The sequence below is a fragment of the Setaria viridis genome, chromosome 8 (assembly GCF_005286985.2).
Source record: "Setaria viridis chromosome 8, Setaria_viridis_v4.0, whole genome shotgun sequence".
Lineage (NCBI taxonomy): Eukaryota > Viridiplantae > Streptophyta > Magnoliopsida > Poales > Poaceae > Setaria > Setaria viridis.
Genome location: NC_048270.2, coordinates 6873146 through 6900680, shown reverse-complemented (window position 1 = coordinate 6900680; position 27535 = coordinate 6873146). Strand labels below are relative to the sequence as shown.

The 27535-nt window shown below is 50.8% G+C and overlaps 1 protein-coding gene and 1 pseudogene across 1 annotated transcript; one reads left to right on the top strand and one right to left on the bottom strand.

Annotated features, from left to right (window-relative positions):
- Window positions 1-74: 74 nt before the first annotated feature.
- On the top strand, window positions 75-4927 carry LOC117867107 (probable magnesium transporter NIPA4). Its single transcript, XM_034751450.2, has 9 exons — window positions 75-382; window positions 1379-1435; window positions 2053-2143; window positions 2239-2399; window positions 2503-2630; window positions 2761-2898; window positions 3493-3585; window positions 4033-4138; window positions 4218-4927. Exons 1-9 carry the CDS (start codon window positions 211-213, stop codon window positions 4403-4405), a joined length of 1134 nt encoding a protein of 377 aa, XP_034607341.1. The 5' UTR covers window positions 75-210; the 3' UTR covers window positions 4406-4927.
- A 927-nt stretch (window positions 4928-5854) lies between these two features.
- Window positions 5855-8175, bottom strand: LOC140223553 (uncharacterized; annotated as a pseudogene).
- Window positions 8176-27535: the final 19360 nt, after the last annotated feature.

The following is a 27535-nucleotide window of genomic DNA, read 5'->3' as shown; positions in this document are numbered from 1 at the left end:
GATTGTCCAAGGGCTAACGCAGCATATAAAGTCCCGGCCCCTTAAAATTCCCACCTCTTCCATCCTGGCCCTTTCCCTCCCGCTTCCGACCTCCCCCCCTCTCCTCGCCCCACTCCCCATGACGGCGACGGCGGCGGCGGCGGAGGCGTAGGAGACGGAACCAGCGGGGCTGTAGAGTGCGGAACCGCGGGGTTTTGCCTGGGGAAGTGGATGGCGGCGCCGGCGTCCCCGGCGGCGGCGGCGGCCGGGCGCGGTGGGGCCATGTCGTCGGACAACGCCAAGGGCCTGGTCCTGGCGGTGTCGTCCAGCGCCTTCATAGGGGCCAGCTTCATCGTCAAGAAGATGGGGCTCAGGAGGGCCGCCGACTCCGGCGTCCGCGCGGGTGAGTGAGGGGCCCCTGTTCGCCGCGTCGTCCGTCGGAGGATGCCCGCTCTCCTGTCTGGATCTCCCTCCCCGTCGGTGGGTGGGTGGGTGGGTTGGGTTGGTTGGTTCGCACGACGGCGAGGTGCGGACGAGTTGTGCTGTTGGCCTGTTGCCAGCCATGTGGTTGCTTCGCTGGATACTGGAATCGGGTTGAAGCTCTGAAATTGATTTCTTGTTTTTTTTTTTGGGTTTTCCCTTTTGCCACGCGGTTTCGGGTGGGTGTTCTTGCTTTGGTTGGTGAGAGGGATCTGCGCGGTTGAAAAAAAATGTGGTAGGCTGTTCTTGTCGGCGGTAAACTGGAGTTCAGTTGAGTCCAGTTTGGGGATTCTGATCCGAGTTTTCTTTTCCTGAAGCTTTTCCTTTTCTTGATTTAGTTTCTCAGAGGAGCCTAGTTGACTCCGAAGAGGTCAATTTCATTCTCTGTGGTAGATTTGGTTGCGTGGAAAATTGACCAGCTTGATAGCAAAGCCTCATGGAGTCAGCCACTGAATTTAGTCAAAGATGGTTCATGCTTCTTTGCATTGCAATTGGGTGGATGGATTGATTCTCTTCTGCGTGGTGGAAAAAAGATTGCAATGATTTGACGGCGTGGGCAATATCTTGGAGACTTGGGGTCTGCGCTGATGCAAAAAAGTTTGCTTGCAAAAGTAGTCCAATCAAGTCAAGGCTATTTCCTTCGGCTCTTCAGTTGCAACTTGCAAAGGGGGTCAATTAAGTAAAAAATGAAACTGAGTTTGTCTGTCACTTTTGTTTTACATTCCTTTATAAGGAAAGAGCTGAGTGAGTCCGAGTTTGCAATGTGCCAGAGAATGTTTGGTTAACAGTTTGTGCATTGCATACTGAGTCTGATAAATTTACTGATATCCTTCTTCTGTATTTCAAAAATAATGTCGTTATGCTTTTCACATTGTTTTTGTGCGCACTGTAATTAGATGTTTTTGTCTACATAAACCAGGATATGGAGGATTTTCTTACTTAATGGAGCCTCTTTGGTGGATAGGCATGATTTCTAGTAAGCCCTCTTTCCGTCCCAATTTGACCTTGTTTATTACGATACTCTGTTTCCTCTGTCACTTGTATGTATATATTTGTGTTCTGTTTGAACATTTTCCGTTATTTTTGTTGATCTAGTTGGCTCTCACCCTGTCATCTAACACTGTCCATGTTGATATTCCGCACAGAAGAATGATTGCAGAAACGATCGTGTTGAGAATGAGATAGATGCTGCCAGTTTGTATTAGGCCACTAGGGAGAGTAACAGTTCATTCATAAAGCAGCTTTTGATAGTTTCATAAATGCCAGTGGATAATAGTAATATAGTTGGAGTAACGGACCAGCACTGGGCCATGAAAAATGCTAGCAAAGTTGAGAACTTGAGATCGTATCATCTGAATGAGATACTTCATTATTAACACTGTTTGAGGCTATTTGATCTTCCTGAGTATTCTTTGTAAAATCTTTGTTGAGCTTTATTCATAGGAAATGGATGGATTGAGATTCTATAGTTTAGCTATGTGCTTTTTCCTTAGCAAAGTTACTGCTTCAATCTTGTTTAGGAGAACATGTTACTGAAACTTTCAGAATGAAAGAATCTTGAAAAATGTTTACTTACATGTCTTTTGTGCACAGTGATTGTAGGTGAAATTGCTAATTTTGCTGCTTACGCATTTGCTCCTGCTATCCTTGTCACTCCTCTTGGCGCACTCAGTATAATCATCAGGTACATTTAGAAGATTACATGTCAAACTTACTAGAATTGTGCTTTTCCTAACTAGTTATTTAATTGAGATGACAATCTTTTTGTAATTTCTGCAGTGCTGCACTTGCACATGTCATTCTACAGGAGAAACTGCACACATTTGGTATACTTGGTTGTGTTCTCTGTGTTGTTGGATCCATCACAATTGTACTCCATGCTCCACAGGAGCGGAACATTGATTCTGTAAAGGAAGTTTGGGATCTTGCAACTGAACCAGGTATTTGCTACACTGATTAGTATCTGGCTGTTCACATTATGATCATTACAATCTTATTACAATTCTCATGGGCTAGATTTATTCATTATTGGTTTCTTTGCAGGTTTCCTTTGCTATGCGGCTATAGTAGTTGCAGCAGCCTTAGTGCTTATATATTTTGTTGTCCCTCATCATGGGCAAACAAACATAATGGTGTACATTGGAGTGTGTTCACTTCTGGGATCACTCACGGTATTGCCCCCGCAACCCACCCACCACACACACACACACATACATATAGGTTAAGCACAATCTTTTTGATGTCTCTACTGGGATTTCACACTGAATTCCATTTTCTATCTCATAGTAAGAATTTTTGCAGGTTATGAGTGTAAGAGCTCTTGGAATTGCCGTGAAGCTAACATTCTCAGGAACAAACCAATTATTCTATCCTCAGACTTGGGCTTTTGCTCTAATTGTGGCCACCTGTGTGAGCACCCAGATTAACTATCTAAATAAGGTAATCATTCTGTTTTGCCGCTCCTACTATTGTTGTAGATTGTTGGTTGCCAGTTACTCTGAAAAGATTATTGTCATCCACTATTGCTGCCCTTTCCAGAAACATGGAAAAAAAAATACAAGTTCCATATGTTGCTGGCTTAGCAGCTTGCATTTCATTATTGCCATCTAAATGTCTTTCTAGCATATATGCGTCTAACCCAATGGAAATTTAGGCATTTAGCCTCGTAAGCTTCCACATTGCTTAGCTCCAGTTCTCATTCTTGAGTGTACAATGGATACTAGATATATAAACATTTGAAGTGATTCATTGACATAAGATCAATTTTTGATACAATAGATGAATGGCTTTTGAATTAGCACTGGACCTTCAAACAACTTGTCAACTTATTACATTGTCTGTCTCCAGAAGGATACATATTACATGAAGCGGATAACATTAATTATGCATGCAGCTTATTTATAATCTGTGCTATGTGTTTGAACTTTGAACTGTCACTTGCAGTTCTTATCAAACTGATCTTCTAATATTTTAAAATATGGTTAATAAATTTCTTGCAAGCTAAGTTAGTGTGTTTTCCTATTTAAATTGCAGGCTCTGGATACCTTTAATACAGCAGTGGTCTCACCAATATATTACGTGATGTTTACATCACTAACAATAATAGCCAGTGTGATAATGTTCAAGGTAATCCATTGTATTACTTTTGTGAGAAGCAATGCACATTTTTTGGTGGAGAAAGTGATAAAATTTAGGCTTGCTGTTTGATTCTATTCTTTATCTGCCTATATCTTGTTCTCAAGTTGTCTTGTGGGGGTTGTTTACTAGAAAATATATCTCAGAATAATAGGCATTTGGGCCTCTAGCATAATGCTAACAGAATTTCGCACGTTAGTGGCTTAACTTTGCCAAATGAAAGCTCCAAGGCTTTGTAATTTGTTCAGAAAGAATTCTACCTACATATACTTGCTGTTGAAGTTGTGCACCTGTGCTGGTTCTATCTATGTATTGACTCAAGTATTTGCTTCTGTAATTGTTATATATGCATGGTGATTGTGCCTTTTATGTTGAATTATCTACCTCACAAAAAGTATACCTTTTAAGTTTATCATCGGTTTGTTTCTTGATGTGCAGGATTGGGACCATCAAAATCCAACACAAATTGTTACAGAGATGTGTGGTTTCCTGACTATCCTTTCTGGGACATTTCTTCTTCACAAGACAAAGGACATGGCTGACAGTATGTCGTAATTCATGCAATTTTCATGCATTCCTTGAGAATGTTTTGTTTTGTCTGTTGAGATTTTCTTTTCAAACAGGTCCTGGACAATCTTTGTCCACACGACGAAAGCATGATAGACAGAATGGGTTTGCCATTGAAGTCATGCCACTAAAATGTCAAGATTCTGTGGATGATGAGACCTTGATGTTGTCACTTCCCAAGGTTGGCAATGGCTACCTAAAGGAAGGGCGCCCTCTTAGATACAAAGACTCGAGTATCGTCTGATGGATAATTCTTCGCCAACATTTGGCAGGATATCTTGGGAATCTTTTTGCTCACAATGATCAGACATGATTGATTGGTGTAGAACTGGAGTTGGAGGTTTTACCTCAACCTGACCTTGGATCGATTGGTATCACAGATTATAAGTTGTCAACTCTGCCTCGCCTGTTTCTGGATGATGATTTTTGCTAAGGAGCAACCCAGAAGGATGCCACATTCAGGCCAAATAAGTGTTTGTCATCAAGGAATACCAGTTCTGGAAAAGCATTTGATGAAGTGTATTTAGACAGTGGTGTCATTTACTATACTTTTTTTTTTCTCATTTTAGGAAGTCACCTGTTAGCTGCAACGTGATCTTATGTGATTTCTAGGAAGACGCTATATAGAAATGCCAGGCTTCATTTTTTTTACCTGTAATTACCTCATAATTGCTGCCTAGTTGTCAATGTGTATACTGAGTCTGTGTAAGTATCAATTCACACTTTTGATAAGCGAGCCCTCCTGATAAACATTTGATCATTCTAATTCTCATGTCTCACATTGCAAATATTTTTTGATTACGCCTCATTGTGCCATCCTTTTGTTCTTAATGTTTAGAATGCAATTTTCAGAACCATTAATGAAGATTAAAGATACTGCTTAAAGAGTGTGATTCAAACAGGAAGTTGTGCTTGAATAGTTACAAGCATACATTGATTGTTTCCAGTGTGCAGTGGTTGCCATTCTTTATAAGTTTTCAGGATATCTGATTGCAGAAAGCCAGAAAGCAAGGGAAGTTATTAAAGGGAGGACATATACTTCAATTCTTCTACTACTGCAGTTATCTATTCAAGGTAAAAGCATTGTTCTATGAATTGTTTTGTTTTTTGTTGCTCCATGTTGCTACTATATTATTTGCTCCAAGTTGATGACTCCGTTTTAGGTTCTACCTTTCTTCTTGTTCACAAAAGCTGTCAAACTTATTCTGAAAGAGTCCCGTGCAAACAGTTCCTTGTGAAAAGTTTTGCTCAACGTGCTCACTCACTGACTATTGCGGTGGATGTAACTGGGGGGGTTTGGAGGTGGGGGGGGGGGGGGGGGGGGGGGGAGGGTGGGTACCCTGCAGGTGCTTCTAAAATAAGAGAGCAAGTACAATCTATCCTGATCAAAGTTAGGCTGTGCATGTGCGTGGTCGAATGTCTTTTTCACTATTCATAATCATAGTTAATGACTGAGATTGATCACAGGAACTTAGTTTCAGTTTCTTATGAGAAAGTTCCATTTTGCTATGTTTTTAAGGATCATCAGCTTTTGTTGTCTAGGATTCATGTAATCACTTTTTTTAAAGCATTAAATGTTATGAGCTACATGTGACATTCCTTCTCCAGCTGAAAGAATCAATCCCAATTAAGAAAGTACCCACTCAAAGAGAACTATACCTTATTGTTGATCTAGTTTTAATGCATCTGTTGATGACTTGCACGGAACTGCAACCAAGTTTTGAATTGCAATTATGCTTATTTCAGTACATCATTAAAGACTGCCATCTTGGACATGCGAATTTCTTTTATAATTATGAAGAACAGCTACATGCATCAGAAGGGTTAGCACTGAATCACTGTAATGGTTAGTGTGACAGTCACAGTGGTTGACACAGTGACCATTGCAGACATTTCAGCAGGGACGGTCATCTGCAGTAGCTCCTTTGATCTTGCAATAACCACATCCTTATGCCAGCTGCATAAAAGGAGATTGTGAAGGCAACTACGAAAGAAACTGCTGCAACCCATGTAGCTTATCTGAAGTCATTTTCGGTGTGTGCCATATTGTCTGGAGTGTCACTATCTTCTGTATGGTTTTTGAGGCCTGGATTTCCTGTCACATTAAGCCGCACTGATCTAGGCAAGTCAGGCAGGGGTCCAGAGAGCTGATTGTAAGAAAGGTACAAATATGTAAAACTTTGCAGGCTTGCAAGTGAGGATGGTACTTGACCTGATAAGTTATTGTTTGAGAGATCAAGAAACTCCAAGTTACTTAGCATTCCAATGCTTGAAGGGATATGCCCCTCAAGATAGTTGTGACCTAGTTCAATTAAATTCAGTTTGGTTGGCATCATGGGGATGGTTCCTGTTAGTGAGCTGATTGAAGATGGAATCGTTCCATTGAGCCGTTGCCATGCAAGATTATATAGCAGAGCTTTGGCAACTGAACAACTCTGGAAGGTATCTCTCCGGTAAATGAGTTCTCACCCAGGTAAAATACTTCCAGTTTCTTCATATTGGAAAATGAATTTGGAATATATCCACTAAGATTATTCTTTTGAAGCTTCACCATGACCAGCTGGTCAAGGTTTCCCAGCTCAACAGGTAGAGCACCCTGCAGCTTATTTGATGACAAGTCTAGGAGTGCCAAGTTCTTGCATTTGCCAAGTTGTGATGGTATAGAACCCACAAGCTGATTGCCCCTCAACTCCAGATAAGCTAAGCTCATTGCGTTACCGATCGTTTCTGGTAGTCTTCCGTTGAGTAAGTTTCCTGCAAGTCTCAGGTGATGAAGGCTTTGAGAGAAGTTCCCAGGAATGAGGGGCCTTCAAGCCTATTGGCAATGAGATCAACAGCCTCCAAACGGTCAGGTGAGAGGAGATCAGATGGAATGTCCCCACTGAGGTTGTTGTAACTCAAATCTAACATCCTAATATTCTTGGTGATTCCTTTTGGAATTGGGCATGCCTGCAAAACTGCACAACATGGTGAGGTTCAGCAAGCTCTGCGGTATTGCCCCGCTGAGGTTGTTACCTGAAAGGAGCAAAGAGCTGAGTCTGGGAAGGCTCAAGAACTCATCTCGGATTTTGCCTGTTAAGTTGTTACGGCTGAGGTCCAAGAGAGTAAGATCTGCATACCCAAACAAACCCATTGGAATTTGACCACTGAATCTATTACCAGACAGGGCAAGTTCCTCCAAAGAGGGAACCATGGTTGTAGGAACAGAGCCTTCAAAGTGATTGGATGTAAGATTCAAGGACCTCAATTTCAGCAAATAAGTCAGTTGGGTACTTATGCTGCCACCTAAATAGTTGAAGGACAAATCAAGAACCTCAAGATTGGGGAAGCCAGAGAAATTGCCGGGTTGACCAGAAAGCCTATTGCTGCTGAAATTCAACGTTTGCAATCCATCCTTCATGGGGCAGGGTGGATGTTGGCCTGGCAAACTGGTGAAGAAATTCTTGGAGAGATCAAGCGATCGCAAGGTATCAAGTTGGCATATGGAGGAAAGGATGGTGGCATCGGAGAGGCCAACGCCTGACATGGAAAGCTGAGTGACGACCGCAGTGATGCTGGAACTCGAGCAATTGACTCCGTTCCATTCGAGCTGCTGTTCCATTTCCCACTCACCAAGCTCGAGATACCCTGCATGATGCTTTCTTGCGCCTTGTCCAGTTGTGGTGGCGATGGCTCGGCAATGGCCATGGTCACTCCATGGAACCAGAGAAAGAGCAGTAAGCACACGCTGCTAGTGGAGGCACAGGTTTTGCTCACCTCCATGGTTTGTTGGCCTCTGCAACTGTGGCGACTCAACCTCCAGAGCTTTAATCAGATCCCGTCGACGTCGAGCTGTTGGTGTAGTGCAGTAAGTACTATCTATCGCGGGCTGAACGTCAAGGAAGAGAAGCAGAACAGCTGTGTAGGAACACTGCAGATTAAGTTCAATAGCATGCATACATATAAATAAGCTTCAGGCAGCACATTGATGTATGAAGGGGTCAAACTGGCTGGTTTATTTGAATTTTATGCGCAGGAATGGGTCAACCTGGACGAGTTATTCGATCCGTGGTCTGAAAATTATGTCGGCGTGCAGAGCAAGACCTTTCGTCACTCAAGCAGCCTGCCACGCTCTCAAGTCAATGCTAGTCTCGTCTGTAATTTGTTGAATTGAATTGCGTGGCATGGGTTTGATTAGCTCAACCTGTGACTCCTATCCCATTGACAGGGATTTGAGGCTGTCTCGGCTGACTGATCAGTCCATTTTCCATCTTGTCATGGTTTAGCTGCGGAAGCACAGCTGACACCACGGTCACCTGCTCACACTTGAGTTGCAGGAAAATCCCCAAAGAGACTCAAGTAGAAGTTTTGTTTTCCCATACAAGATTTCTTATGCAACTCTGGACCCAATCCATGCACCTTTCATCTGTTTTTTTCATTACTTCGACTTTCCTCAAAATTTTACAATACTGAACATTCCCAACATTGTATGATTTTAATTAGCTGTTTGTGTGGCATGATTTTTTTGTTATAACTATACAAAGGACCGAGATGGCCATAAATTTTTCTTCCAAAGAAACTCGATTGATGTCCCAAAAAAGTAGTCAAAGTGACTACTGACCATAGGAGCGATCTTAGGAAAACATGGAAGCAAATGCAAAAGAACTGATGCAAAGTTGAGCTCAAACAGTTGGGACAGGACGATCGGACTAGCCGATAAACGGCAATCACAAAGGGTCCTCTGTCGCCATTAGATCGGATGGTCCAAAATGGGCTGGGAGTCTGGGACACCGAACACTCCCAAAAGCGCTCTAGAAAAGGGATACATGTCCTCAATACGTGTCGATTATTGGACTACCTGTCATTACATTGTGGGATGATCCGTAAATACCTTGTCTGCTAATGCTTCGGCATGGCACGAGAGAAAAGAATCAAAAAAATTTGGATCAAACGACCTTTAAAATTCACAAATTTTAAGCATAGCTAAACACAGTTTCCAAAAAGATCTCAAATAGATAAAACCCCCCTTGATTTGACGATTTGCTCAAGAAAAAGAACGCAAAAGAAAGTTTTTTTTGGAAACTCTAGAACTTGTGCATGGATTTGCTAGGGTACCGTCCTATATGGTCTTGAACTGTTGGACATGTCCAACTTCGGTTTGCAATAAGAAAAACGGAGTAACCACGCTCAGACGTCCGATAAATCTTTTTTTGACGCTGTAAGGAAAATGGACCTAACGATTTGATGATTGTGTGTCTAACAATGTTTGCGAGTATACAAGGCTTGTTCACATGGATACAAAGTAGTGGACTTGGGTAATCAAACACATGGAACAAAGGTCAAGAGGATATGTACAAGACCATAGAAGACCTTAAAGCAACCCAAGACATCATGAAAGAGAAACCGGGACAAAGACACGTGAAGACTTGAAGCGAATCTTATTGAAATTGAGCATCGTCTCAATCCACCGATTCATTCGGTGGTGACAAAGAAATGTCACCGAATCAGTCGGTGACCATAGGCAACAGCAGGGCCAAGGCAGCGGTTACTGTGATCACGGACTCATTCAGTGGACACAGCGGATCACCACCGAATCAGTCAGTGTGATCGGCTCGGCTCAGGATCGGGTCGGGTGGATTTGAAGAAGTTTTATAGCCACACAGGTGGGTGTAGAAGCAGCCCGTCGAATCAGTCCGTGACCTTGGGCCCAGGCGTTAGTGCCTCAACGGCTACCTTGAGGGAGACCACCAACTCATTTGGTGGTGCACAGTTGGGCGCATCAAATCAGTCGGTGACCATAGATTCTGTGGCCGTTGGAGTAAGGGCTAGTTTTTGGAGTTGCCTCTATTTATACCTCAACACCCGGCCATTTGAGAGGTGTTAGAGCTTGGACAAGCTATAGGCTTGGTTCTCACATACACACAAGTGCTCTAGCCACCAAATTGCTCAAGAGAAGATTAAGGCAATTAACATAAGGCTTAGGTCTTGATTAGTGCTAGTTTAGGCTCATTAGCGTATTGCTTTAGGGATTAGCCTAGAATTAAGAGAGGTTCGCACACCTCCTTTGTATCGGTGCTTGCGCACACCAAGAGTTGTAAATCCGGGGCTTGTAAGTCTTGCGAGACCCTCCAACCATGTTTGTGGAGTGGCCGCCGGTGCTTGTGATAGGGAGGAGAGGCCCTAGGCGTTAAGCCGGAGATCTACCAAGTGAAGAGCAGCAAGGAGCATCCAGGAAAGGCTAGGCGGAGACCCACTTGCACGTGGGAAAGGCCCGTCGGCTATCCTATGGAGTTACTTGATTGGGGAGCTTATGCCCTTGCGCGAGCATTACCTTGAGAGGGGCTCCAACAACGAGAACTAGTGGAAAGCGTTGCTTTCCGATATCTCGGTAAAAATCGCTGTGTCACCACATCGGGAGTTTGCATTCTCTACCTCATTTACTTCCTCATTTCTTATTGCACTTACTTTCCGCATTTAACTTTCCTAGAATTGCCATGTGTAGTTTATAGGATTGGAACCTAGGGTGCAAAACTCTTTTGCGGTAGAGATAGTGACACATAGACAAACCTAGTGCACATCTAGATAGAATTTGGAATAGAATTTTATATGTGCTTGGAGCCTTAGTTTTTTAGAACACCCAATTCACCCCCCCTCTTAGGGTGTCACGGTCCCTTCTTAGGGTGTCACGATCCCTTCAATCGGTATCAGAGCCGGTGGCTCATATTTGGACCCTTGGCTTCACCGCCATTGAGCAAAATGACATCCAAAAAAGTTAGGAGTGATCTCGGTAGGCCTCCACACTTTGACGGCACTAACTTCCCCTATTGGCATGTTCGCATGTCATGTTTTTAGAGGTGAAAGGCTTATGTGTTGGGAGAGTGATGAAACATGGAATGAATCCCCTAGCTCGGCCGAAAAACCCCACCAAGGCTAATGAAAAAGAGTTGCATCTCAATGCTATTGATCAAAATTCAATTTTTGAATCCCTTAGCATTGAGGTGTTTAATAGAGTCTATGAGCTTGAAAGTGCATTCGAAATATTGACCATGCTCATAGAGATCCACAACGGCACAAGCATCGTTAAAGAGTAAAAGTATAGCTTGATCAAAGAAACTTTTGATAATTTTCAAATGTTGCCTAATGAATTAGCTAATGACATGTACTCAGGATTAAATGTTATTGTCAATGAGCTAAATGCATTAGGGTTGACCAAGCTATCCGATGCGGATGTCGCAAGAAAGATCCTCCATGTTCTTCCGAAGAACAAGTACACCGCCATCTTCACCTACTTCCATTGTTTTGAAGGCATGAACAAATTGAAGCCGACAAAAGTCTTGAACAAGATCATCGCTCATGAGCTATCTATGAAGTTCACAAAAGACCCCTCTCCTTCAAGTCAAGATGTTGGTACATCAAGCAAAGAAGAGAAGGAGAAGGAAAAGAAAAGTGAAGATAAATAAGAAACTTCCACATCAAGCAAGAAAGCTCAAGAGCGAGAATCAAGTTCAAGCTCAAGCTCAAGTGAGGCTTCAAGTTCAAGTGATGATGAAGAAGAAAGTGATGATGAGGCAAAAGATGAATAGGATGATCAAGCAAGTAGTAGCAACTCCTCCAATGATGAAGAAATCAAGCAACTTGTAAAAGGAGTGAATAAGCTACTTAAGAAGCTCAACTCCAAAGGTGTCCCTACGGAACAATTGGTTTGCCACAACCTAAGAAAAAGAAGAAGGAATGAATTGGTTATGGAGAGGAGGGAAACTACATTGAGTACTGTCCGTTGCTGGAGAAGAGACGCAAAGAAAGAAAGAAAGAAAGAAAATAAAGGAAGAAGGAGAAGAAGGTAGGCAAGAAAGAAAGAAAGAAAAGAAAGGAAGAAGGAGAAGAAGGCAAGCAAGAAGAAGGCCTTCACAAGCATTGGAAAGGGTGGATTTGATATGACAAGCTCAAGTGATGAAGAAACCCACCGCAAGCCACGTGCCTTCTTATCATCAAGCTCATCACATATTTACCTAATGGCCAAAGGTATGAAAGAGAGCGATATAAGTGATGATGCCTCCTCTCCTTCCATTCATGAGCTTGCGGATCTTGTTCGTAGTCAAGAGGTAGTAATAACAAAACTTCTTAATAAAAACAAGGAACTCAAGGAAAAATTAGCTAGCTCATCATCCAATTATAAAGAATTGGCCGAAAGGTTTGATGATGTCATTGACCAAAATGATGAGCTAACCAAGAAGATTGAGGTCCTTGAACAAGTTAAAACTACCTCTAACAAGGTATCCACATCTTTTCAAAATAAACCTAAAAGGGATGTCTCTACTTCTTGCATTGATTTAATTGATAAATCTTGCTCACCATCTTGCAATGAGACTTGTGCTAAGAATGTTGTTGTAGAGGCATGTGATGATCGCATTGCTCAAGAAAATGATGAGCTCAAGCGAGAAGTGGAAAGGCTCATGAAGGACTTGACAAGGCTCAAGGATAAGGAGAAGGCAAATGAGAGCAAGAAACAACCTACTCAAGATAACCGTCCCAAGATGGTAAAAAAGCTTGAGAAGAGTGCAACCGTGACTTGCTACTCATGCCATCAAGAAGGCCATAAGTCCTATGAGTGCAAGAACAAGAAGAAGGGGGAAGAAAAGAAGAACAAAGTCAACTCCAACACCAAGCCTTACTTGAAGGTTGACAAGAAGAAGAGCACACCCTACCTCCTAAAGAAGAAAGATGACAAGGTGGTGGCTCACTTGATCAACAAGCAAGGCAAGGGGTGGAACCAACCTATTTGGGTGCCCAAGGAAATCATCACTACCATGAAGGGCTCCAAGAAGGTTTGGGTTCCAAAGGAGACTTAGAGTTCGTGAGGCTCGAGAGGATTTGGAGACTTGGCCACAAGAGAAGAGCATTCCATGCAAGTGCCAAGTTAATCAAGATTTGAAGCAAGTTTCAAATCAATTATGAATTCAACACCCAAATCCTCCAAAGGTAATTAGGTAACTAGATGTAGTTTCATGCACTTTCAATTAGCATCTAGTTCCTATGATTGTCTAGGATTGCATGAGCATATTTAAATTCCTTTGCATTACCTAGTGGGCAATTTCATATGGTAGGTTGCTTGTGCTTCACTCTAACCCATGAGCAACTTATATGGTTTATTAGTTGTAGGAAAATAGCACTAGTGCTTATTTCATATCTTATGTGCCAAGTCCAAGTCATAGGATAACTTCCCAATATCGTTATTGACTAGTGCATGTCTCTCACAAGTAATTGAAGTACTTGTATGCACATTAGGGGGAGCTATCTTATGGTTTGTGATTTTGAGACTAACATTGTTTGCAAGCTTATCATGTGTGTAGTCTCATGTTGCAAGAAAACAATCCCCGAAGATATGCAAGCATTATCCTTCAAATGGTGCTCAAATGATTCACTTGGTATCCTTCTTTACATTGATATCATGCATTTCAATTCATTTAAAGCTATCTGCATGCATAATATAGACTAAACTCCTCATCTTGTCTTAATTGACTAGTGGTGCATATGCTTTGCCATCCACTATATGTATGCACACACTTAGAGGGAGCTTGGTCTATGTTGTGTGATTTTCATGTTCATGATCTTGTTTGCCTTCCACACCCAAAGGATCATGATCTATGAAACTCTCCCTTGTGCTTTTTGGTGTTTGATTCCAAAGGGGGAGAATTTTAGCGACCAAAGCAAGAAGACCTTAAAGGGGCAGCTGCCCTTAAGAGGGAGCATGCAAGAAAGCAAGAACTTTAAGTGTAGGGGAGATTGTACATTTCAAGCTTGGGGGAGATTGTAAGAATTTGGTCCAAGAAAGGGAGAAATGTGGCATTGGAATAAGGGGGAGCCTTATGACCACATGAGGGGGATTTCAAGTTAGTTTTCAAATTGGTAAGAGCAAGGTATGATCTACCTCAATTCAATATTCATAGCGTATTTCAATTAGCATATGATTCTTGCTCTTGCATTGCATCCAAGCAAGTAGTTGTATTTAATTTTAATATTATCTCTTGCTTTGGTTATGTTGGCATCAATCATCAAAAGGGGGTGATTGTAAAGAAAATGGACCTAGCTAGACCATTAGTGATATTGATGATTGTATGTCAACACTAACCTTTGGGACTAACAACGTTTGGGAGTATACAAGGCTTAGTCACATGGATGCAAAGTAATGGACTTGGGTAATCAAACACATGGAACAAAGGTCAAGAGGATATGTACAAGACCCTAGATGACCTTAAAGCAATACAAGACATCATGAAAGAGAAGCTGGGACAAACACACGCGAAGACTTGAAGCGAATCCTGCTAAAATTGAGCATCATCTCAATCCACCGATTCATTTAGTGGTGACAAAGAAATGTCACCGAATCAGCCGGTGACCATAGGCAGCAGCAGGGCCAAGTCAGCGATTACTGTGACCACCGACTCATTCGGTGGACATAGCGGATCACCACCGAATCAGTCGGTGTGATCGGCTCGGCTCAGGATTGGCTTGGGTGGATTTGAAGAAGTTTTATAGCCACACTGATTCATAGGGTGGGTGTATAAGCAGAGCGTCGAATCAGTTAATGCATGTGAAGGCAGCGGCTCAAGTGGACTCACCTATTCATATGGTGATTGTCAAGATAAGGCATCGAATCAGTCGATGACCTTGGGCCCGGGCGTCAGCAGCTCAACGGCTACATTGAGGGAGACCACCGACTCATTCGATGGTCCATAGCCGGGGGCACTGAATCAGTCGGTGACCACAGATTCTGTGACCATTGGAGCAAGAGCTATTTTTTGGGGTTGGCTCTATTTATACCCCAACACCTGGCCATTTGAGAGGTGTTAGAGCTTGGAGAAGCTATAGACTTGGTTCTCACATACACTCAAGTGCTCTAGCCACCAAAGTGCTCAAGAGAAGATTAAGGCAATTAGCATAAGGCTTAGGTCTTGATTAGTGCTAGTTTAGGCCCATTAGCTCATTGCTTTAGGGATTAGCCTAGAGTTAAGCGAGGTTTGCACACCTCCTTTGTATCAGTGTTTGCGTGCACTAAGAGTTGTAAATCCGAAGCCTGTAATGTTGGAGGTATGCCCTAGAGGCAATCATAGAGATGATGATATTCCATTTGTATCCATGATTTGTATATTGTGTTCATTGAATATCCATTAAAGGCTACTTGAATTGATTTGCAATTATGTGAATTGTATGTGAAACTCTTTACTTGTATGGTTATTCTAAAGTTGTCCCTAGTCGGAGTTCATGTGAGGACACACATGAATATTAGACTAGCACATGTATTAGTTGATGACTATGTTTCACAAGTCATGGACATGGAGATGTTGAACTAATAATGTGGACACATGTGGAGACATGTGCTAGGACTGACCCAACACGAGAAGTAGTTCTCTCTTTAAACAACATATACGCTTTGTCCTTAGACCTGAGATTGTCGCATGTATTCAAGATGTGGATCGACCTACTTAGGGGCTATCAAACGCTACGCTGTAACAGGGTAGTTATAAAGGTAGCTTTCGGGTTTGTCAAGAAGCATGCTATGAGACATGGTCAATCAAGATCGGATTTGCCCCTCTCTGATTGAGAGTGATATCTCTGGGCTCCTCGAGTGATCGGATCTGTCGTTGTCAAGATTTGCGGATCAAGACTTAGACTAGTAAATTTCTTTTATGCGCGTAAGGCTTCGGATGGTGGCGTGGGAGACATGGGGTTAGACTGGTTCGGGCAAAGGAGGCCCTACGTCCAGTATCGAGGCTGCTCGTGTTGCCCACGTGGGGTTCTGTAGTAGGGGTTACAGAAGAACGAGAGACGGAGCTGATCCCAGATCTCTTGAAGGTGCTTGTGCTCTAAGAGAGTGTGAGAGTGTGCTGTTGGCTTGAGGAAAAGAATCTAAGTCCCCCTCTCGGGACCCCCGGTCCTCCTTTTATATCGCAAGAAGGAGCTCGGGGTTACAAGTGAGCCGGGCCTCCCGTGGAGGGGTAGGAAGGATAAGCGAAGTAAGAAAAATAATCCGGGGGGGAGTCCCAAGGCCACCGCTCTTACTCCGGCTTCCAGTCCCTGTCAGCGCGCCCGCCGAGGGAGGGCGATCCCTTCGTCGATGATCTTCCCGGTCGCCGTCGCCATCGAGCGTGATGATGATTTTCAGCTTCGACATCCGTGCCCGCCGGGGAGGAAGCCTGATGCTGCTGTCCCGCCGATTGCCGTAGGACCCGGACGTCACATCCCTGAGACTGTCGTTGGGCGCACGGGGCGCGAGAGCGAACGGCGCGCCCTCCTGCATCGTTCGGCGCAGCTCATGAGTACTTTGTGACGAATCGGAAGGAGCTGTGGCCACTGCAGCCCGCGCCGCACGGTCGTGCACCGGTATTCGTGATTGGTTACGTTGGGGACGCCGCTCCCTTTTGGCTTGACGGGGCCACAGCGCATTTATGGCGAGGTCGACAGGGGGACCCACGAGATCGTTATCCTGATCCTCCAGTCCGCGCCCGAGGGGAATATCCGTCTCGTGGGCCTGAGTGAGTCCGACCCTTGCGTCCAGGGTCGGGCGCGGCGGAGTTTCTGTGGTAGGGGTCGGGCGCTCCCGACCCCGGTTCCCTGGGTCGGGTGAGGCGGAGCCTTGCGGCGAGGGGTCGGGCGCTCCCGACCCTGGGACCGTGGTCGGGCGAGGCGGAACCTTGCGGCGAGAGGTCGGGCGCTCCCGACCCTGGGGCCGCGGTCGGGCGAGGCGGAGTCCCTCCATCGTGGGGTCGGGATTGTCCGATCCCGGGGCCCTAGGTCGGGCGAGACGGAGTGGAGTGTTCTCTGCCTTCAATGGGCCGGATGTAATCGCAATTACCGCAGGTGGGCCTGGGCCTTTACGACTGTCGCTTTTAGCGGCATTGGGAGGTCGTTAATATTTCCCCCCAACAGTAGCCCCCGAGCCTGTGGTGGAGCAAGAATGCTCCTCCAGAGGCTTGTTTCGCCGGAGATCTCTACCCGCCCTGCAAGCTGCGGTTGATCAGGGGTAGTGAGTGTTTGTTGGGCCGGCTTGGCCAGCGAATCCTCAGCTCGTGACCACACGCGTGGTCGTTGGTTGCGACGCTAGCTCCCGAGCCCCCGCGCGTTGCAGGGGACCGATCGGGAGGCCAGATCGGCTTTTGATCGTTACCCCTCAAGCATCCGTTCGCTGGGACGGAGGGGTTGAGCTGTGCCACGCTATCCTCATTGGACGAACCGTGGTGCTCGTTGAGCTGCGAACGGGTCGGTTCGAGTGGAGTCCCGGTCCCCGTTCGGGGGGGTCCAGCTCGGGCCAAGCTGGTGGCGTACTCCAGGTTCCAGCCGACCAGTTCATATAGTTCCCGAGTCCGTTCGGTCGGATCTGGGGGCTCGTTGCCTTTCCTCGTGGAAAAACCATGAACTTTGATGCCGGTCTGGACTCGAACGTGAGGTCGGGACGCCCTTGGCTTTCGCTCGCCTGGGTGGTGGCCGCTAGCGGACCCGTCCCTTCTCACCCCTCGCTCGGGGGATATCTTGAGGCGGCTGTCGAACCCGTAGCGGGCTAGCCTTTGAACCTCTGGATCGTAATGGGTGGTAGGGGCGTTTCCAGCCCCGTATCCCTTATTACCTTTCGGTGGGCCTTGGGCTGAATCGGGACGGCTATTGCGTCTTGGGCCAAACGTGGGGGACGTCGTGTGCGTGTCTTCCGGGAGGCGGAGTTATGGAGGGCGCCGACCCGCGAATCGAGGAGAAGAGGATGTCTCTGCGGCCGATCGTGCGCGCAGTTTCCGAAAAGAAAGTGGGCGTGACGGGGGCGTACCTGGCGCCGTATTTATGGCGATAAGGGCGTCGGTTCCGCTCCCTTCGCGCCTTCCCTATAAAACGAAAACTCCGCCTCGCTGGTTCCGTCCGCCTTCTGCTTTCAAGTCTTTTCGCCTTCCAAACTCGCGCTCAGCTCATCCGCGCCTGCTTCGTCTTCCTCCGCTCAGAGCTACGCCCTTTCTCCCCATCCCCGTCAAGTTCTTCCCTCCTTCGGTGATGGGATCTTGGGGGATCTCCCACTTCAACTCCTCGCGTGCCGAAGGTCTGATGAGGAAAGGCCTCCTCTGCGAAAGGATGGAGGTGGGCGAGTGGGAGCTGCCGGGGTCAGAGCAGGTGCTGACGCCTCTCACCGGCTACATCGTCTTCTTCGCTCACTTTCACGAGCGGGGGTTCGCGACTCCGCCAAGCTGCTTCTTCTGCGGGCTCCTCCACTACTACGGGCTCGAGCTTCAGCACCTCAATCCCAACGGGATCCAGCACATTGCGGCGTTCATCGCACTGTGCGAGGGGTTCCTGGGCATCAAGCCCAACTTCTCGCTGTGGAAGTACTTCTTCACGGTGAGCCTGTACCAGAAGACGGAGAGGAGGGGGAACCAGCAGCGGTCGCCCCCGGTGCCGATCGGGTGCGCCGGGATCCACCTCCGCCATACTCGCTCCAAGGAGTACATGGCGATGAAGACCGCGGCGTCCCACAAGGGGTGGCACAACCAGTGGTTCTATGTGAAGAACTACTCGAACTCCCCCCTACCGGAGTTCACCGGCCGCACCATCGACGTGGCGCTGGAGGTGTGCGGGACGTTCTGTCAATCGGGGAAGGTTTTTGGTGTACGGACCGGTCGAGAAAGAGAAGAAGTGGATCCTCGACCTGCTGCAGGCTATCGAGCAGCTGAAGAGGAGAGGGCTTACCGGCGCCGGGATCATTGGGGCATACCATGCCCGGCGGGTGGCGCCGCTGATGCTCCGGGTCCGTTCGCTCGCCGCCTCCGAGATCTGACAGCGGATTCGGGAGGCGTTGGAGGACAAGGACGCCGACTACCCGGTGCCCGGACACCCGCCGATGCGCCCGGACGAGGGCTTCGTCGACCTGGTAAGGGATTGGGGCGCCGACCTTCTTTTTTTTTGTGTTTGTTGGTCGTTGCTCTGACGCGAGGCCACTTTGTGTTTGTAGGGCATGCTGACCTGGGTTGTGGACTCGCATCCGCCGGTGCCGGAGGACGCCGATCGGCGAGCGCAAAACCGTCTCCTTGCCGAAGAGCCGAAGCACCGTAAGGACAAGGAGACGGTGAAAAAGAGGAAGAGGACTGCCAAGGAGTTCCAACGGCGGCGGAGAGGGCAGGTCGTGTCGGACGATGACGACGACGACGATGATGATGACAAGGAGGAAGATGAAGAGGATGATGATGAGGAGGAAGAGCTGGTCTTATCCCCCCGGTCGGGTGCGCTCGTAATCCGGGAGATGCACCCGCAAACGGCCGTGAGGGATGAGGCGGAAGGATCGTCTGCCCGGGGCTCGGTTCCGCAAGGCTCCGGGGCCACACCCCAAGGGTCGGTGCGGAGCGCTCCCCAGGGGTCGACGCGGGGCGCCTCCCAGGAGCCGGCGCGGAGCGCTCCCCGGAGGTCTTCGGAGCCCGCCCCCGCCGTCGCCCAGGAGCCGGCGCGGGGCGTCCCCCCGGAGTCAGCGCGGAGCGCTCCCCGGAGGTCCACGGAGCCCACCCCCGCCGTCGCGCCTGAGACTCAAGGGCAGCGGAGTGGCGACAAGCGGCCGCTGCCGGATGCCCCAGGGTCGGCGTCCGGCTCCGAGGCGAAGCGCGCGCGCCGTCCTTGGTCCGGAGGAACGTAAGTTGGACTTCCTCGTGAACCTCGCTCCTTTCCTCCCCTTGCGTTCATTTCCGCTAACATTTATTCGTTGTTTGGCAGCCCTGCCCCCCATGGTCTCGTCCTGCAGCTGGCGCCCAAGAAGGCGCTGCAGGTGTCGTCTGCGTCTGCGGGGCAGACCGCGGTCCCGCCCGCGGCGAGCGGCGGGGTCCCCGGTGAGGTCGCGGGTCCCACCGCAGGAGTGGCCCCCGTGACGGCGACCGGCGGAGTGGCGGCGCCATCGGGCGCGGAGAGGGCGTGGACCCCGCTCCGCCTTCCGCTTCCCCGGTCAACCCCTCGGTGCAGAGCGTCACTTCCCAGGGTCCTCAGGCCGGGGAAGTGATCAACCTCGACGCCGACGAGGCGGAGGGAACGGCCACAACGGGAACAGGGACTGATGTTCCTGCAGCTGCGGCGGGGATGGCGGCGGCGACGGAGGAGGGAGTGTCTGCCTCCGCGGTTGCGGCGGAGGGGGCAGCGGTGACGAAGGCGGGGACCTCTGCCCCGGAGGTCCCGGCGGAGGTGGCACCGGCGGCGGAGGCGGAAGTGCCCGCTCGAGGGGCTCCGGCAGGGGCGGAGGAGCCTCCCTCGACGGTTGCGGCGGAGGGCGAGGTAGCTGTGGGGATACCTGTTCTGCCGCCTGTGTCGGAGGCGGTGACGCCGTCGGGCGACCCCGCGGCGGCCCCGACGGCGACAGGTGCGCAGGCGCCGGGACTGTCGGTGAACCCGGCAGCTTCTGGGATGGTGGAGCCTGCTTCGACGGCGGCGCCAGGATCGGCTCCCGCCTCGGCCTTGGCCGCTACCGTTCCCAGGGCGTGGAGAGGGTCCGTCCTGCGTTGGACGTCCCGTGAGGACCCGCCGAGGCACCTCTTCACCCTGGATGACGCCGCGGAGTGGCGCAAGTGGCAGGCGGTGCAGGGCGGCCTTGCCAACGCCCGCGCGGCTCTGTCCTCGGTGATGGGGGCTTTGGACAACATCGTCCTCCCTGGTAGCCAGGTACATCGCCCCTCCTGTCGGTGATTGTCCCTTTCCCGTTGCCTTGCCCCTGATGGTGTATTGCTTTGTAGGCTCTCCAAGAATGCAGTTGGGGGAAATCTGATTTCCTCCGGCTGGAGCGGGGGCTCTGGGAGCACTTCAACTTGGAGAGGGAGCGAACCAGGGAGCTATCTATGCAGGTTCCTTCCGCCCAGGGGGTCATCAATGACCTGCAAAGGTGCGAGCAAGCGGCGCAGGAGGAGGTGCGGCGGTCGGAAGCCAAACTCTAAGCCGTCGTCGACAAGGCCCGCCTTGACCGCGAGGAGTTCCAGGCCGCCGCCGAAAAGGCCTGCCATGACGCCGAGGACCTCGCACGGCTGAAGGGGGAGCATGAAGCCCTTCAGAAGACCGTCGAGCGCATCCGGCGTGAGCGGCAAAAGGCTTGGCAGGACCGGGACGCCGAGAAGGTCCGAAAGGACGAGGCTGAGAAGATGGCGGTCGAGCTTGGCGCGGAGGTCGGTCAACTCCGGTTGCAAGTGCAGGGACTCCAAACCGCCGTGTCTCAGGGAGCCGACCGGGAGCGTGAGCTGAAGGCCCGGTCCGACGGTGAGACTCCTTTTCGTTTCTGCGTCTCTGTGGTGTTGCGATGGTTTCTGACTTGGTGGGTCTTCCGGGTGGTTCTTGCAGACGAAATCGCTAGGCTGAGGGACCTGCTCGACACGGAGCGTGGTGAGCACGGCGCCCTGCGGGATGCGGTCCGTGTCGTCTGCGACAGCCTCGGTGTGGTTCAGGAGGAGGGGTCGAGCTCGCTGACGGCTCGTGTCCTCGGGATGCACCGCCGGTCCCGCGAGATCGCCGTGGATGCGCTCCACACCGGCGTGCGGTGAGCCTTCGGGGTCTTCGGCTCCCATTATTCCAGCATCAACTTTGCCGGGATGAGTGGAGGATACGCCGCCGGTTACTCCGAGGCCGAGCTGGATGAGATCGACGCGGCGGTGTTCACCCCGGCGGAGGCCTTGGCGAAGCTCCTGGAAGATGAGGCCGTCCCTCCCGAAGATCCCTCGGCGAGCTAACTGTGTCGGGCTGGCGCCCCAGATGTAAATACATTAGTTTCAGACTTGTTTCGTGATGGCCATAGAGGCCTTTTCTATAACTTGTCGTGCAAAAGTTTCCGATCCCCTTTCTTGTTTTTTGGACTTGAAAGTTTAGAGTGCGTTGTCGGGCATGTCAGTAGGCTTTGATGAGCGAAGGTACCGTAGCCGCTGGGGCGTAGGTTTTTTCGCAGTCCGATCAATCTTTCCTGAACACCGTTCGCGCACTCTCTCCTTTTTGTGCCCAAAAGTTTAGAAAGGGGGGCTCGGTTTGAAAGAAAGAACGTTTTTCAGATAGTGCCGAGTGGCTTGAGCCGGAGCTCCTGATAGCCCCCGAGGGATATGCGACCCTGGAGCGAAGCTAGGGTCGGATATTCCTGAGCTCGATGGGAAAAGCTTAAACAGAACTGGCTCGAAATTCCTTTTTCCGCAAAAAGAAAACTTCGAATTTACAAACAAGTCTATGTACAGAACTTGGAAACAAAAACTAGGGGTAAAAACGCCTTAGCTATTCTATGTTCCAAGCGTTGCCGAAGATCTGCCCGTCGGGGGTCGCTAGCTTGTAGGTGCCTGGCCGTAGTACTTGCGCGACGATGAAAGGACCTTCGCATGGGGGAGTTAGCTTGTGCCGACCCCTATTATCCTGGACGAGGCGGAGCACCAGGTCGCCGACGTTGAAGGCTCGGCCTTGTACCTTGCTGCTGTGGTAACACCGTAGGGCCTGCTGATACTTAGCCGAGTGCAGCAGGGCTACGTCTCGCGCCTCATCGAGTTGATCTTGTGCGTCTTCAAGCGATGCCTGGTTCCCTTGTTTGTCGTACGCCTTGACCCTCGGTGATCCGTATTCCAGATCGGTGGGCAGGATGGCCTCGGACCCGTAAACCATGAAGAACGGGGTGAAGCCAGTTACCCGACTGGGGGTTGTCCTCAGGCTCCAAAGGACTGCGGGAAGCTCGGCGACCCACCGTCCACCAAACTTTTTGAGGCGGTCGAAGATCTGTGGCTTGAGACCCTGGAGTATCATGCCGTTGGCTTGCTCGACCTGCCCGTTCGTGCGGGGGTGCGCCACGGCCGGCCAGTCCACTCGGATGTGGTGTTCGTCGCAGAACTGGAGGAATTTTTTCCCGGTGAACTGCGTGCCGTTGTCGGTGATGATGGAATTGGGGATTTCGAAGCGGTGGATGATGTCAGTGAAGAACTGTACCGCCTGCTCGGACTTTATTTGCGCCACCGGTCTTGCTTCGATCCACTTAGAGAACTTGTCGACGGCGACAAGTAGGTGGGTGAAGCCCCCGGGCGCTTTCTTGAAGGGCCCGACGAGATCCAGCCCCCAGACCACGAACGACCACGTGATGGGGATGGTCTGTAGCGCCTACGCGGGCAGGTGAGTTTGGCGCGCAAAGAATTGGCACCCCTCACAGGTGCGGACTACCTGGGTAGCGTCGGCGACTGCCGTCGGCCAGTAGAAACCTTGCCAGAAGGCGTTGCCGACGAGGGTCCTTGGCGCGGCGTGGTGACCGCAGGCTCCGGCGTGGATGTCCTGGATCAGTGCCTTTCCCTGTTCGATTGGGATGCAGCGCTGGAGGATGCCGGTGTGGCTTCTCTTGTAGAGCTCCTGATCGATAATGGTGAAAGATTTGGCACGACGCGCGATCCTGCGGGCCTCCGTTTTATTTGCCGGGAGCGTGTCGCGGACGAGGTAGTCGAGGTATGGGGCTCTCCAGTCGGCTGGGGGGTTGGCCCCCACCGCAGGGTCTGCTGCGATTTCCATGACCATGGGACCGGAGGGATCGGCTTCCGGGGCTGAGTCGGTCGAAGCGGTGCCGACCCCATCGTGGCTGGTGTCCGGGCCTGGGACGGGTGGCGCGCTGCCGACCTCCCCTAGGTCGGGGTCTGACCCCGGGGCCGGGGGCGCTTCGCCAACCCTCGCCGGCTCTGGGTGATGGATTGAAGGCTTGAACTGGTCGCTGACGAAGACGCCGTCAGGGACGGGCATTCGGCCGGATGCTGCCTTCGCCAGCTCGTCGGCGGCTTCATTGAAGCGCCTTGCGACATGGTTGAGCTCCAGCCCGTCGAACTTGTCTTCAAGCTTGCGAACTTCGTTGCAGTAGGCTGCCATCTTGGGGTCATGGCAGCTTCAGTCCTTCATGACTTGCTCAACGACTAGCTGGGAGTCGCCTCGGATGTCTAGCCGACGGATGCCCAGCTCGATGGCGATGCGAAGCCCGTTGAGGAGGGCCTCGTACTCGGCGATGTTGTTGGATGCAGGGAAGTGGAGGCGGATTATGTACCTGATGCGTACGCCTAGAGGAGAGACAAAGATGAGACCCGCTCCGGCACGGGCCCTCATCAGCGACCCATCGAAGTACATCGTCCAGTACTCCTGCTTCTCCGGCGCCGATGGCGTTTGAATCTCCGTCCACTCTGCCACGAAATCAGCGAGTACCTAGGACTTGATGGCGGTGCGGGGGGCGTAGGTGATGCTCTGGTCCCTGAGCTCGAGCACCCACTTCGCGATCCGTCCCATGGCGTCCTGGTTCTGGATTACTTCGCCTAGTGGGAACGACGAAACAACCGTTACCGGGTGGGAGGTGAAGTAGTGGCGCAGCTTCCTCTTCGTGATGAGGACAGCGTAGATGAGCTTCTGGATCTGCGGGTAACGCGCCTTGGACTCGGACAAGACTTCGCTGATGAAATACACCGGGCGTTGCACCTTGAGAGCGTGTCCCTCCTCTTCTCGTTCCACTACCAGGGCCGCGCTAACCACTTGGGTGGTCACCGCGATGTAGAGTAGGAGGGGCTCGCCGTCGGTCGGCGGGACCAGGATCGGGGCCTTCGTCAGGAGGTCTTTGAGCTGGTCAAGCGCCTCCTGGGCCTCGCCGGTCCATTCGAAGCGGTCAGTCTTCTTCAGGAGTCGATAGAGAGGAAGCCCCCGCTCGCCAAGGCGCGAGATGAAGCGGCTCAGGGCTGCTAAGCATCCCGTGACGCGCTAGACTCCTTTTATGTTCCGGATCGGCCCCATGTCACTGATGGCCGCTATCTTCTCCGGATTGGCTTCGATGCCGCGCACGGAGACGATGAAGCCTAATAGCATGCCCCTTGGGACTCCGAAAACACACTTTTCGGGATTGAGCTTAATACACTTATCCCTCAGCCTTTCGAAGGCTAGTCAAGGTTAGGAACGAGCTGGTCGCCCTTCTTGGATTTGACTACGATATCATCAACGTAAGCCTCAACGGTCCGCCCCATGAGGTCCCCGAAACATTTCAGCATGCATCGCTGGAACGTAGCCCCCGCGTTTTTGAGGCCGAATGGCATCTTAACGTAGCAGTAGGGGCCGAAGGGGGTAATGAAAGAAGTAGCGAGCTGGTCGGACTCTTTCATCGCGATCTGATGGTAGCCGGAATACGCATCAAGGAAGCTAAGGGTTTCGCACCTGGCGGTTGAGTCGACTATTTGATCTATGCGTGGAAAAGGAAACGGATCCTTCGTACACACCTTGTTGAGACCGGTATAATCAACACACATCCTCCATTTCCCATTCTTTTTTCGTACAAGAACAGGATTTGCTAGCCACTCGGGTTGGTACACTTCCTTGATGAATCCGGCCGTCAAAAGCTTCTGGAGCTCCTCGCCGATGGCCTTGCGCCTCTCCTCGTTGAAGCGGCGCAGTCCTTGCTTCACTGGCTTGGAGCCGGCCTTGATGTTTAAGGAGTGCTCGGCGACTTCTCTCGGAATGCCGGGCATGTCCGAAGGTTTCCACGCGAAGACGTCGCTGTTCGCGCAGAGGAAGTCGACGAGCGCGCTTTCCTATTTGGGGGATAGGGTAGCGCCGATTCGCACGGTCCTGCCGTCGGAGCTGCTGGGGTCGAAGAGGACCTCTTGATGCCTTCGGTGGCCTCGAAGGAGGTGGCTGACTGCTTGGAGTCAGGCTGGTCCTCGGCGCCCTCCGCGAGGTGGACCGCCTGATCACCCGTGAAGGAGATGGCTGCGGCGTACTCGCAGCATTCTACGTCACACTCATACGCCTTCTGGAAAGACGTGCCGACGGTGATGATCCCGTTGGGCCCCGGCAGCTTGAGCTTGAGGTAGGTGTAGTTGGGGATGGCCATGAACTTCTCGTAGCATGGCCGCCCCAAGATGGCGTGGTAGGTTCTGCGGAACCCCACCACCTCGAAGGTGAGGACGTCCTTCCTGTAGTTGGAGGGGGTCCCGAAAGTGATGGGCAAGTCGATCTGCCCGAGAGGCATCGCCTGTTTTCCCGGCACAACGCTGTGGAATGGCGCCTTGCTGGGATGGAGGCGGGAGCGGTCAATCCCCATAGCGTCGAGGGTCTCAGCGTAGAGGATGTTGAGGCCGCTGCCTCCATCCATGAGCACCTTGGTGAGGCGCGTCGTGCCGACGATGGGGTCGACGACGAGGGGGTAGCGTCCTGGGTGCCGGACGCGTCCCGGGTGGTCGGACCGATCAAACGTGATGGCCGGTCCCGACCAGTCGAGGAAGGCCGGCGTTGCCGGCTCAGCCGTGTAGACCTTCCGACGCTCCAGCTTCTGCTGGCGCTTGGAGTCGTACGCCGCTGGGCCGTTGAAGATCATGAAGCAGCCGTCCACCTTGGGGAAGCCATCTTCCTTCTCTTCTTCGCCCTTCTTCTCTTCATCGGGCTTCCGCTTCCGGTCGCGCTTCACTGGATTACCTACAAAGTACCTCTTCATGAGGTTGCAGTCTTTGTAGGCGTGCTTCACGGGGAACTCGTGGTTCGGGCACGGTCCCTCAAGCAATTTGTCGAAGAAGCCGGGAGTGCCCTTCGAGGGCGGCTGTCGTCGCTTGCGCTCGACAGCAGCCACGAGGGGAGCCTCGCGCCGCTGTTTGCCCTTCTTCTTCTGCTGGCGGTTATAGGTGCCTTCGTCAGCATCCTCCTCCCGCTTTGCCTTGCCTTTGGAGCGGTCGAAGATCGCTCCAACAGCCTCTTCGCCTGAGGCGTAGCTGGTGGCAATGTTGAGGAGCTCCTCCATGGTCTGCGGGCCTCTGCGCCCTAGCTCGTGGATGAGAGGTCAGCAGGAGGTTCCCGCTAAGAAGGCCCCTATGACGTCGGCGTCCGCGACGTTGGAGAGCTCGGTGCGCTTCCTGGAGAAGCGCCGGATGTAGTCCCGGAGGGACTCGTCCGATCCCTGGCGGCAGCTTCTGAGGTCCCAGGAGTTGCCGGGGCGCGTGTACGTGCCCTGGAAGTTTCCTATAAATACCTCCTTCAGGTCGTTCCAGCAGCGGATCCGTCCCAAAGGGATATGTTCCAGCCAGGCTCGTGCCGAGTCGGCCAGGAAGAGTGGTAGGTTGCGGATGATGAACAGATCATCGTCTGCCCCGTCGGCTTGACATGCGAGCCGGTAGTCACTGAGCCAAACCCCAGGGTTCGTCTCCCCCGAGTATTTGGCTACGTTTGTCGGTTGCCTGAAGCGCGGCGGAAAAGGCGCGTTCAGGATGCGCGCGGAGAAGGCCCGGGGCCCCTCCGGGCCGGGGCTCGGGCTGCGGTCCTCCTCGCTGTCGTAGCGCCCGCCGCGGTGGACGTGGTAGCCGCGATCTACCCCGTCCTCCCTGTCCGCGCGGGAGTGCCTCCGCGCGTCCAGGGTGTCGCGGGCATCGCGGACGGGGCCGACGCGTCGGTG